We start from the raw sequence: 12242 nt of genomic DNA, 5'->3' as shown, positions 1-12242 counted from the left end.
GAGCCTCTTCAGGCAATTGTGTAGCACTGCCGTTGTTCTTCTTCTAGCAGTCTTCAATCCAAATCCCTAAAGCAGATTCCATCCAGACTACTGCCTTATTACATCCACTTACAACTCGTTTTGCACCCTGATTAAAAGGACACTGCGGCCATAGATCTTATATTCCTTTCCTACTTTTTAAATAAAAAGAATCGTAGCCTTCAACAAATCCAAAACGTTTACCTTTTCGGCAATTGTTAACATCTTCCATTTGCGCTTGGGCACGGCCCCTGAAGCAGTAGCAGATCATTTAGGAGCCGTAATGAAGGGCTTGACTATGCACAAAGATAAACACAAAAGAGCACAACTGTTTACACAGCGAAACATGTTGATGCTGAATGAGCGAGACGAGACTTCCTGGTTAGCACTGCATTCAGCACGCTGGAAGTTAACTGTGTGCTCTGATTGGTTAGCTTCTCAGTCATCCGCCAATAGCATCCCTTGTATGAAATCGTCTGGGCAAACCAACTGAGGAAGCATGTAGAGGAAGTAAAAAGACACATTATCCGCAGAACCCGTGAAGCAGCGAAAAATCTGCGTTATATATTTAACTAGCAAAATACCCGCGCTTCGCAGCAGCAAAGTACTGCATTAAAATATTTATTAAGAAGAAAATTTTACCTTTTTAAACTGAGGGGAAAATATGCCAATAATTATTTGTTAAGGATCTCTTTGTATACCATGTTGTCAGTTCGGCCCTCCGGTTGTAACATGACCAAGCTGTGCGCTGAGCTTACTCTTGAGCATGCAACTTACAGTTGGCCATGTGAACAGTAATCTTGTCTCAAATCTCACAGCTTGGATTGCTGCTGTCATAATCAGTTTGAGTTTCATGGTTTGTTTCAATTATGACAGTATTTGCAGGATTTGTTGTATTGAAGTGACATTCGGCATCGGTCAAGCGTTGTAAGCACACAGCCGGTTTCAGCGATAAAATCACATCCAGCTTTTGAGAGTTTAAACATTCATAAACATCAAAGTGTCCACTACTGAAATCGTCACCTGTGAATCTAAGATGTTTAAGAGGCATTGGCGGTTGTCGAAAGGTATCTGTCCCAGTCATTCAATACATAAGACACAATGTTCCTCTGGATATCAAGAGTGAGCCTGATACGGCCGTGCAATATGTAACAAAGAGAATGGAAAAGGTAGGTGGTATCTCCGGGCATGGAAACCACTCGGTAAGTGATAGTTCTTTGATCGATAGTGATCATCTCGATAGACATGGTAATGGGGGTTGGAATGATAAAGGAAATGGGTACCTGAGCAATGTAAAGTAAGTGTAAAATACCTATACAATAATTATAATTGTAATAAACAAACAATAAAACAGCATAGAAGCCGTGGATTAAACAAAAAGGCTGTAGTTATCAGTAGGGAGACATGACTCCCGTGGCGAAGCAAGGAAGGGAATGTAGAGACTGGAGCGACAGGCAGGCAACAAACAACGTGGGAGGCGTTGGGATGGGGGATCCAACGCCGCCTCACATGGTGACCGAGCTGCAGGCTATGGACGTATATATGTACGTAAGTAGGATTCAGTTAGCGTTGGGAACCAGTGTACCAAATTTCTTGAAGATGGGCCCATAAGTAACAAAGACTGTTGAAAAGTTCAATATGGCGGCCAACAGTGGCATCATACTACCGAAATAAGTACGTACATTGGTTTCGGTTAGTGCAGGGAAGCCGCCTACCAAATTTCTAGAAGATGGGGCCATAAATAAGAAAGTTCAACATGGCGGACATTGTCGACCGTTATGACCGTTACGTGTAGAATTTCGAAATGAAACCTGCTTAACTTTTGTAAGTAAGCTGTAAGGAATAAGCCTGCCAAATTTCAGCTTTCTACCTACATGGGAAGTTGGAGAATTAGTGATGAGTCAGTCAGTCAGTCAGTGAGGGCTTTGCCTTTTATTATTATGGTTTATGCTTTCATATAAAATCCGCGATAGAGTGAAGCCACGAAAGTCAAAGCGCGATATAGCGAGGGATTACTGTATTCCTATGTGTTCCTTTGAACACATTTCACTTTATTTTAGTCATTTATTGCATATAGGAAAAAATCAGTAGTTTTGGTTAGTTTGCAAATTCATTGTGTATTTCATTGAATTTGAGGTTTTTTTTTTTTCTACCAATGGAGTTTTTTAGGAGTGAAAGGACAATTAATTTGTTTAAACATTATAGAGTATAATAAAATAATCAAAAAGAAAAACCTTTTTTAGTATTTTTGATAAATACTTTACATTACTTTGCTCCATTTACAGTGCCTAATTATTTGAGAATATGATGCTATTGTGTATATCCTAATTTGAAAATGTTTTATTTATAGGTGTTGGAGCCTGAAATTCAAGCAATCTGATCATCAGTTTCTACATCAAAGCAATGTCTTTCACCATATCAATAACATCCTGTCTAAATCTGATGATGGTGATAGTGAAGAAAGTTTCAACATTAGTGTGCAATCTGGCTATGAGGCAATTAGTCAGGTGAGTAGCACCAATGCTAAACTAAGCCTTAAAGGCTAAAGAATTTATCATCTTTATCATTTTTGTGATATAAAGTCAAACCATGTCTTTATTTCACAATAACTGTTGAAAAACAGTGTTTTGTAAAAATGCAAGCATTGAAGGAAAAAAGTTCTTAACCAGCAGGCGTTCCTGTCATTTTCATCAAATTTTTAATCCCATCCTAATTGCCTTTCTGCTAAAATCTTAAAGTCATAATAAAGAATATACATTGCTAAGTGCCTTGAAGTAGGTGATCTGTAATCTGTATATACATATGCTTGACATTTATTGAAGAGCCTATAAGAGTTTCAGAACCATATACTGCATTAATTGTATTCTAAAAATTAATAATTGATGTGGTAATTAGTCTAACCAGCAATAGATTTGAATTGTTTAGATAGTAAAGGTTGCTGCTGTGCAGATTCCATTGTCTTGATTTTTGGATTAAATGGTTTTTCTTCTGTTTCAAATAAAGCTTATACATCATTCAACCTATGAATAGATGATTGTTTTCATTAATATTAGTAATAAGGAAATACATGTAGTCCCCAGGTTACGGACATCCGTCTTCCAAACGGGGCTGCAGCTGTGATGTATGTGCCTCAGTAACTGCCACTCCGTCATCTTCGGCCTGGGGATGCTGCAAGCAGTGGCTGGTGGTTCCCGGTGTCAAGCAGTTTCACTGCCCACCCACCACATACGGCTGCCCTGTTCATTATCGGTGGACGGCTGGTGATGCTGCAAGCGTTGACCCGGTTGTGGGGGCGATTTCGCTACTCGTGCAGTATTCTGTCCCTCGGGTGGCTGCTGACGGCAAGCGATTTCAGTGCCCGCCCCCACAGACGGCTGCCTCATTCAATCTTGTTGGGCAGCTGGTGATACTGCAAGCGGTGACCCGGTTGTGGGTGAACGGGGCGGCGAGGGGTAGCATTGTAGTGTGACTCAGATGGCTGCCTGTTGGATTGGGGCGATGGTGGATGATTCACTACCCGCCTTTGGCCACACTGTGTTTGTTCTCGGTGGGCAGTGCTGCATGCAGCATACTGTAGTGGAGGTGACTGTGAGGTGGGCTGGTGATGAACGCCCCTCACCACCCCCATTCATTCTCAATAGGAAGCCTGCTTGTACTGTTACGTACATAGCAGGAAGTTGTCTCTTGTCAGTACATCAGACGTGTTGACGACTGGTGCCTTCCTGCTGTGATAGCGTGTACAGTGCTGTACAGAAGAGCTCATCTTAAACTTTTGTCTTCACCCTTCAAGAATGTCTCTGAAACACAAATCTGATGCAAGTGTTGGTGATACAGTAAAGAAGAGAAAAACCATCACCATTGAAAATAAAGTAGAAATAATAAAAAGGTCAGAGAGGGGTGAAACTCCATCATTCATTGGTAGGGCACTTGGTTACTGTCGGTCAACAATAGCATTTATTAAAATAATGCACCTGTTCCGACTTATATACAAATTCAACTTACGTACAAACCTACAGTCCCTATCTGGTACGTAACCTGGGGACTGCCTGTATAGCAAATTTCAAAATTTGAATGCAGGACTGTTCTTTACCAAAAATAATAATAATGCTAATTTATACACATAAATAACATACTAATAAATACCAAAGAAATAATAAGTTGATAATGAATAACAACCATCTGAAGCATTACAAATGCCATTGCTTGTTTATCCTTCAAAGTGATAATAGTCATTTTAGTTTATTTTTTAACAACCACTATGGCCAGATAACAATGGAATAGAGGAAAATAAAATTACCTAGTTTCTTATGAAGCCTTAGAACTTAATGCTGTGGTTGTTTGTGGTTTGTTTCAACATCTTGTTTATATAATGTAGTACTATATAGTTTTAAATTTACAAAGAGACACAGAAAAAATAACTTTTTAAATAATTCTGAATTCTTTTTTTACGATCTAATTTTTTACATCTCACTCAAGAATTTTTGCTCATTGCATGTGTAGTAAGAGTTTATATGTAAACTGTAGCTAGATCTTTTTTTATATATAAACTTTTCATATTCACTTTTTTATTTTAAAACATATACCATGTTACATATTGCATGCTTTGATTTGTACTGATGGCTTATTTTCTGGTTTTATACAAAACAGTTAGTGTAATTTCATTGTGCTTCCTTTAACCCAACAATTAATCCCAGCTGTCAGTTTTATGAACAACTTTACATTTTTCTAGAGTGAATTGAGTTTGTGTGTGAGGTTACCCTGTAATCTCCACTTAAAATTATCTTTTGTACTGTAAGGTCTAGCATGGTAAAAAATGAAATGCTACATAAACACAGCACACAATATTAAAGCATATTAAAGCATTCGTTATTTTAGCTGTGTGCTTAGGATCATTGTCTTGTTGGAAGGTAAACCTTCGGCCCAGTCTGAGGTCCTTAGCACTCTGGAGAAGGTTTTTGTCCAGGATATCCCTGTACTTGGCCACATTCATGTTTCCCTCGATTGCAACCTATCGCCCTGTCCCTGCAGCTGAAAAACACCCCCACTGCATGATGCTGCCACCGCCATGCTTCACTGTGGGGACTGTATTGGACAAGTGATGAGCAGTGCCTGGTTGTCTCCACACATACTGCTTAGAATTAAGGCCAAAAAGTTCTATCTTGGTCTCATCAGACCAGAGAATCTTATTTCTCACCATCTCAGAGTCCTTCAGGTGTCTTTTAGCAAACTCCATGCGGGCTGTCATGTGTCTTGCCTCTCCTGAGTGTGTGGAGACAACCAGGCACTGCTCATGTACAATGTGAATTTGTGCAACCTTTTTATTCTTTTGTATTTTGGAACAGTAATGCTAAAATTGGAATCTTCTGTATGTAGTTTTCTGTTTTAGAAAATCACTATAGAGCAAAAAGGTGATTCAGAATTCAGAATAAATAATTCAGAATGTTTCAGAATGTAAGGGTTTCTCTTATTATGCTTCCTGGTATCATAATTTATTATTATACTGCACAGTTATATAAGGTAGAATGCCCACTGGGGCTGGTTGGTCTTTTGGCATTTGGAACCCCTGCATAGTTTTTTGTTTTTTCTGTCTTTCCAACTATCTAAAATTATCACTAAAGTAATTTTTAGAGACTTGCCTTATTTATTTATTTTTACCAAACCTTTTTTTTTTTTTTTCTTGTCAATTTCTGTTTGACATCTTATAAAAGCACTTTGAGCGGTATTCTTTGTATGAAAATGTGCTATATAGTAAATGTTGTTCTATTCAGCTGTTATATTTTCCAAGATTTTTTTTTTTTTGAACATTGCAGGATCTCTGCATAGTTACATGCCTTAAGGATCTTACAGGTGTCGTGGATATCAAAACTTCTAGTAGACCAGCTATGATTGGCAGCCTGACAGATGGATCCACAGAAACATTCTGGGAATCTGGAGATGAAGACAAAAACAAAACAAAAAGTATCATTATCAGCTGTGTGAAGGGAATAAGTTCTCGTTATGTGTCAGTGCATGTTGATAACTCTCGGGATATTGGGGTAAGCAATATTTGTAAAATAATAGCTTGTAATAGCTATATTTAAAAATGATTTCATAAAATGTTTTTTATTTTTCAGTTTATATTTAGTTATACTTTTGCTGCAATAATAATTTAGTTTTGCATTTTTATAAAGAAACAATCTTAAATTAATAATCTTGTAGACGATTCATAATCTTAAAATCTTTCTCCACATTTCAACATTCTTAGTTGAATACTAGTCAATGTAGATGTTCTACTTGGCAGTTCCTCATAAAAGCAACTTTTTTCTGTAACTGGTATCAGAACTGCAGAAAATTTATGTTCATGGACACATTGGTAACAAAGCAAGATAGTCTTTTACCTGATGTGCAAAGTACTGTTCAGTCCTCAAACTAAAGTACTAGGCATAAATGATAATATAACATGTTTATCAGTTGTAAACTTACTTTCTTTCTGTGCGAATGGCAAATGTTATGTCATTTGAATTTTTCTACTACTAACCTTTAGTTTTTTACTTTTGTATGTTCCTTCCTTGCTATCAAAACTTGCGTGATATTCTTGTTTGATTATGCTCAGGTCCTAGTATCCTTTTTATTTTCCATTCTAATGATACACATCAGTTGATTTTTTTCTTTTTGTTTTTCTTTTTCTTCCTTTCTCTATAGAATGTGCAGAGTGGTGGCTGTGAGGCTAGGGATCTGCGCTGGCAATCGGAAGGTTGCTGGCTCGAATCCCGTAATTGCCAGAAGTGATTCCACTCAGTTGGGCCCTTGAGCAAGGCCCCTAACCTGCAATTGCTCCATCTTGGCTATGACATTACCCTGCATCCTGCCTATGTTAGTGGCAGGATTGGCTCTTTAAAAAAAAAAAAAAACTTGCACTGTTCCATTCCATTCAAAATAGTGTAGTGCTGGGGTGTCACCTATTGCACGGCTGCACTCTCGTCCTAATTTGAGATCCTGAGGTGGTTTGTCATATGGTTGGTGCAGCAATGCACTGTATCAGTGCATGTTCCTAAATTATCTCTCTTTGTCTCGCTCTCATTCTAGAACAAAGTGACTTCCATGATTTTCCTTTGTGGAAAAGCAGTTGAGGACCTTTGCAGAATTAAACAGGTAAATGTCTTGAGTATTGCGTTGCTATGATGCTTTTAAGAGCTATTATTATATATGATTTAAAGATTGTTAAATATAAAACATTTGTAATTCAAGCATAAGGTTTTGTGAAGTAATGTTCACCATAATAAATGTATAGTAACTTTCTTAGGTATTTATTCACCCTGATGCTATAACATTTGCTTTTCGAGCATGAAAAACCATCAGTTGTATAATATAATCATAAATTGTAGAAGTGGTAAAAAAATCTTAATCTCTGCATTTACAGTATATTGCCAACATTTTCTAATTAGTAGCAATCCATTCATTCTTATCTAAAAGTTGGATAGATAGAACTTAAATTTCCTCCGAAAACAAAATTAGCTTTTTACAGAAGCTCTTTAATTAAATACATTCATAAACAGACAGACAGATTATGGTCTGAACACACACCAGAAAGACTAACAAGGAAGAAAATGAAAAAGAAAGAAAACTTCTTACTTGATATTATGTTACTCAGGTAAAAGCAATACACTAGCACTCATCAAAATTTCAGATAGCTGCAACATTTTCTTGTCTTAAATTATATACTTAAAGGAGTACTCCACCCACTCCACTTCCACAGTATTTTGGGATTGATGTCTTTCCTGTTGGCATTCAATGTACAGTTTTCAGAAAGAAACTTAATAATGTTTCAGCAAAAACTGAAGACATTTTGACCATACAAATGGATAATGGACATGTAAATTAAGCAACATGACTTTTTTTTTCTTCTTTTTTATGTATTGTTTGCTATTGTCTAAAACTAGTCCCCACAGGATTCCTTTGAATTTGAATCTTCACTATGCAATTTCTCCACGAAAACATATTAAAATTTTTCTCATCCATCACTACAAAATACATGGACTAAATAAATTAAAAATATATATAAGATTTGGATGGAGTGCTCCTTTAATGCCTTTGATGTTTATTACTCTTAAATTATTCCTCATGCAGAGCAGAGTCCGAATTGAACTGTTCCAACTGTTAAACCTTTATACTTAAGTAAAACCCTTTCTTATAGTATTCTTCATTAAACGTGTATTTAATATACATAATATACAGTATTCATTATGTTTAAGCTTTACACATCTATGTAATACAATATATTTTGAAATCATCTCTGCAGGTGGACCTAGATTCAAGACATATTGGTTGGGTCACTAGTGAACTCCCGGGTTGTGATAATCACATCATAAAAATGGAACTGAAGGGACCTGAAAACACCCTAAGAGTGAGGCAGGTGAAAGTGTTAGGATGGAAGGATGGTGAAAGTATCAAGATTGCTGGACAAATTTCTGCAAGTGTTGCTCAGCAGAAGAACTGTGAGGCTGAAACCCTCCGTGTATTCCGACTAATCACATCTCAGGTAAGCTAAATTGTCAAAACATAAATGAAATTCAGGCATCTCCCAAGTTACAAACAAGTGCTTTCTGAAGGTTTTTGTACAAAAATCTTTTAATACTGTTTTGTCTTACAAACTACAGTTGAGCTGAATTTTCATTGTTGTGATGACAGAGTATGGGATGAATATTAAACACATGCTGTCTGCACTATCATTTGATTTTCTTCAAAGTTTACAAAGTATGCAGCATAGAATAGAGCTAGATGTTAACGATGAGAATACAATCATCTTAGTTATTCTTACAGCAGAAATTGCATTCATGTGCTATGGTTCATTCAGCTCACCATACATTTTGTTGGTATCTTGTCTCCATGAAAGATTGCATAATATTTGGGAAATGCAAATAAATATCGAAAAAGCATTATTTTAAATGTGAAACACAAAGTCATAAAATGTGTGTAAACAGCATTATTAAACTGCATTTAATAAAGGAAAATGTTCTTATTAGAGTTTGTTTTGATGGAGAACGTTATTGAATTAGTTCTGCTCCTTTTCACATATTTTAGTGGTGTTTGAGCAAAAACTACCTATTTTTGAGACTAGGGAATGTCTAGTAGTTTTAAGTAGTACTAGGGTGTTGTACTGTGTTAGCCATTATGAATGTAGTGAAAAGTCAAGCAAAATGACACCTTTTTTTGGCTAACTGAAAAGAGTACAATATGCAGCTTGACTTTACATTTAAGTCAAATTTTAATTATGTATTTGCTTTGCAAAAATTCACTTTTATTTAGGGATTTTCAGAAATAGATTATCTTCAAGATACTTATACCTTCAGGTTTACTAATATATACAGTCAATATAAAAAGTCTGCCCTCCTCTTTTTAAATTACAGGTTTTCATAATGTAAAGAATAAAACTTTCTCTACCTTCATTATGGAATTGCAAAATATATAAAGAAAGTGAAAACAAATCAGAAACAGTTCAGTGAAAAAAAAAAAAGTATAAAAACCTGGTTGCATAAAGTGTGCACACTCTTGTTATATTTAAGGATGTGGCTGTATTCAGAATCAATCAATCACATTCTATCTCAGGTTAAATAGTAGTTCGTATACACCTGTAGTGAGTGGGCTATTCCTAGGTTCCATGCCCATTTTTGGCTCAGTACTGAAAAGTGCTTACGTGGAGAAATAGGGCAAATGAACACCACTAGCAGTAGTATGTGTGACTGACCAAGTTGTGGCTGTAATCGTGCAGAAAAATGGGATTGTCAGCAAGTGAAGAAGGGCAAGCACCCTGAACTAGAAAATGACATGGGGTGTTAAACTTTGTGGAAAATGAGCTGTGAAGCAGACAAAGGAAAGCTAGGCAAAGCTCAAAGAAAACATAGTTAGCAAGTGTCCTTCTATGGCAAGTCAAATATCTTTAAATGATCATTTGATTTGCCACAGTCTCATTTGCTTGGTCCTTGGTAGTAAAATAAATACAATATTGCAAAGAACTAGGGTGTACCTTCGAGGTCAGACTATAATGTGCTGCTATGCAGAAACAAGAAAGTGTCAGAATGGCTTACTGACCCGCTTCAAGTCCATTTTTACAACACAGGTCAGGAGCGATGCCATGCCTTGGCCAAACTGAATACTTGCAAGGCTCAGTATAGGGGTCTCGCACATACGGAACATAGAGAAGGTGGACGTTGTATATAGTTCACAGTATTATTTCTTTTCACCTGTTATTTTCTGTACTAATTCAGTTAATTGCAGGGTTCAATTAAATGTGCAGCCTGTAAATGGCAATGCTGTATGTAATGAGTTGAAGTAAACCACAACTCAGTGTAAATTGCTTTTGACCTAAGCTCTCGAGAACTTTGTAAGGGTACAAGGATTTAATCTACAGGATTAAATAATATTTTACCCAATGTTACCATTATTCCTAGTAGTTATATGTTTCAATTCAAAATAATATAGTTTCCTTTAAAATTGTGTTTTTGCAGTGACCATCAACAAAAGCCATGTCACTAGGAACAGCAAAAATTAGTCTATGGCAGGAATGTTATACTCACAACCAAATGTATGTAGTATGTTCAAGAATCACAACTTCCAATGAGTTTATAACATATTCCCCGTAGGAGAAAAAAAATGTATAAGTATTGTATTCAGAAAACTACTCAGGTTAACTATATACTACTTCTGATACATCTGATTAACCGCTATAACTTAGTCCCATTTTCTTGAATTTTCCCTGGAACTTCCAGGTAACATAGCTAGTAATTTCCATATTTCAGCATTTTCTCCTACTCTCATGTGGTTTGCTATTGAATGCTTTTTCCTTAGCTGTGTGTTCTGTCATTAAGAGTCTGATGAATTCTATTTTAGTTTGTTTAAGATTATCAAATATCAGTTTATTGGTCTACAAAGCATTTTTTGCACAAAGTAGCTTTTGAGTGTCATTACAGAAATTTGGGCAATGCTTGTGTGGTAGATTACATAGATGTGAAATACTTTTTATATATATATATATATATATATATATATATATATATATATATATATAAAAAGAATCATGAAAGATTATTTTTGTTTTATTTGTTTATTACAAACTGAAATCTTAAACTGCAGTAGCACAAAAATGAATATCATTTATTTAGAAAAGTAAAGCCTCCACTGCTGCAGTAGTTTCACTAAATATCAATTTGAAACCTGTTGTCGATGTAAAAGGATTCTTGAAGTGATTCATGTCCTACCTTTGTTACTGTCCTTGTGGAGTATGCATGTTCTCTGTGTGTTGATGTGTTTCAGTCCATACTTCAAAAACAAGCATGTTGGCTAAACTGATAGTTCTTAGTAGTATGACTGAGTTGGGATGTGTGCATGAATAAACCCTGTAGTGGACTGTTGCCTCATTTAGCTAAAGGTGGTTGTAGGTGATACTGATTTTATTGCAGTAGTTGTTTCACTTAGTAGACTCTTTTGTGTTTGCTTACATGACAATATTGATAAGCAATTTGATTTTGAGTTATTTAATTAGTTATTTTTAATAATGATGCTGTAATGAAATGTTTGAAGTACCAATAATTTTATTTGTGCACACCCTTTTTATGAGAGTTTTCCTCATTTAGGAGTGCCTATTTCTATAGTTTTGTAATACAGTAATCCCTCCTCGATCGCTGGGGTTGCGTTCCAGAACCCCCCGCGATAGGTAAAAATCTGCGAAGTAGAAACGATATGTTTGTATGGTTATTTTTATATATTTTAAGCCCTTATAAACTCTCCCACACTGTTAACATTATTAGAGCCCTCTAGACATGAAATAACACCCTTTAGTCAAAAGTTTAAACTGTGATCCATGACAAGACAGAGATGACAGTTCTTTCTCACAATTAAAAGAATGCAAACATATCTTCCTCTTCAAAGAATGCGTGTCAGGAGCAGAGAATGTCAGAGAGAGTGAGCGTGAGAAAAGCAAACAATCAAAAAATCAATACGTGCTTTTGGGCTTTTAAGTATGCCGAAGCACCGTGATAAAGCGGCATTTTTTAGAGGAGCGTCCACATCTTCTAGGCAAACAGCCTCTGTGCAAACGGCCCCTCTGCTCACACCCCCTCCGTCAGGCGCAGAGAATGTCAGAGAGAGTGAAAGAGACAGAGAAAAGCAAACAATCAAGCACCGCGGGAAGCATATCGTATATCATTGAGGAGTTTTATTTAATACGTAATGCGTGCTCTAATTGGGTA

General features: G+C 36.3%; 1 protein-coding gene across 1 annotated transcript in view; it reads left to right on the top strand.

Moving 5' to 3' along the window:
• mycbp2 (MYC binding protein 2) overlaps positions 1-12242 on the top strand; it is a 503803-nt gene that overhangs the window by 435234 nt on the left and 56327 nt on the right. Inside the window, 4 exon segments of the mRNA XM_039745368.1 lie at positions 2369-2525; positions 5829-6053; positions 7084-7149; positions 8297-8536. Coding sequence (XP_039601302.1) covers positions 2369-2525; positions 5829-6053; positions 7084-7149; positions 8297-8536 — 688 coding nt within the window.

The sequence above is a fragment of the Polypterus senegalus genome, chromosome 2 (assembly GCF_016835505.1).
Source record: "Polypterus senegalus isolate Bchr_013 chromosome 2, ASM1683550v1, whole genome shotgun sequence".
NCBI classification, from domain to species: Eukaryota; Metazoa; Chordata; class Cladistia; order Polypteriformes; family Polypteridae; genus Polypterus; species Polypterus senegalus.
This window is presented reverse-complemented; position numbering and strand designations above follow the sequence as displayed.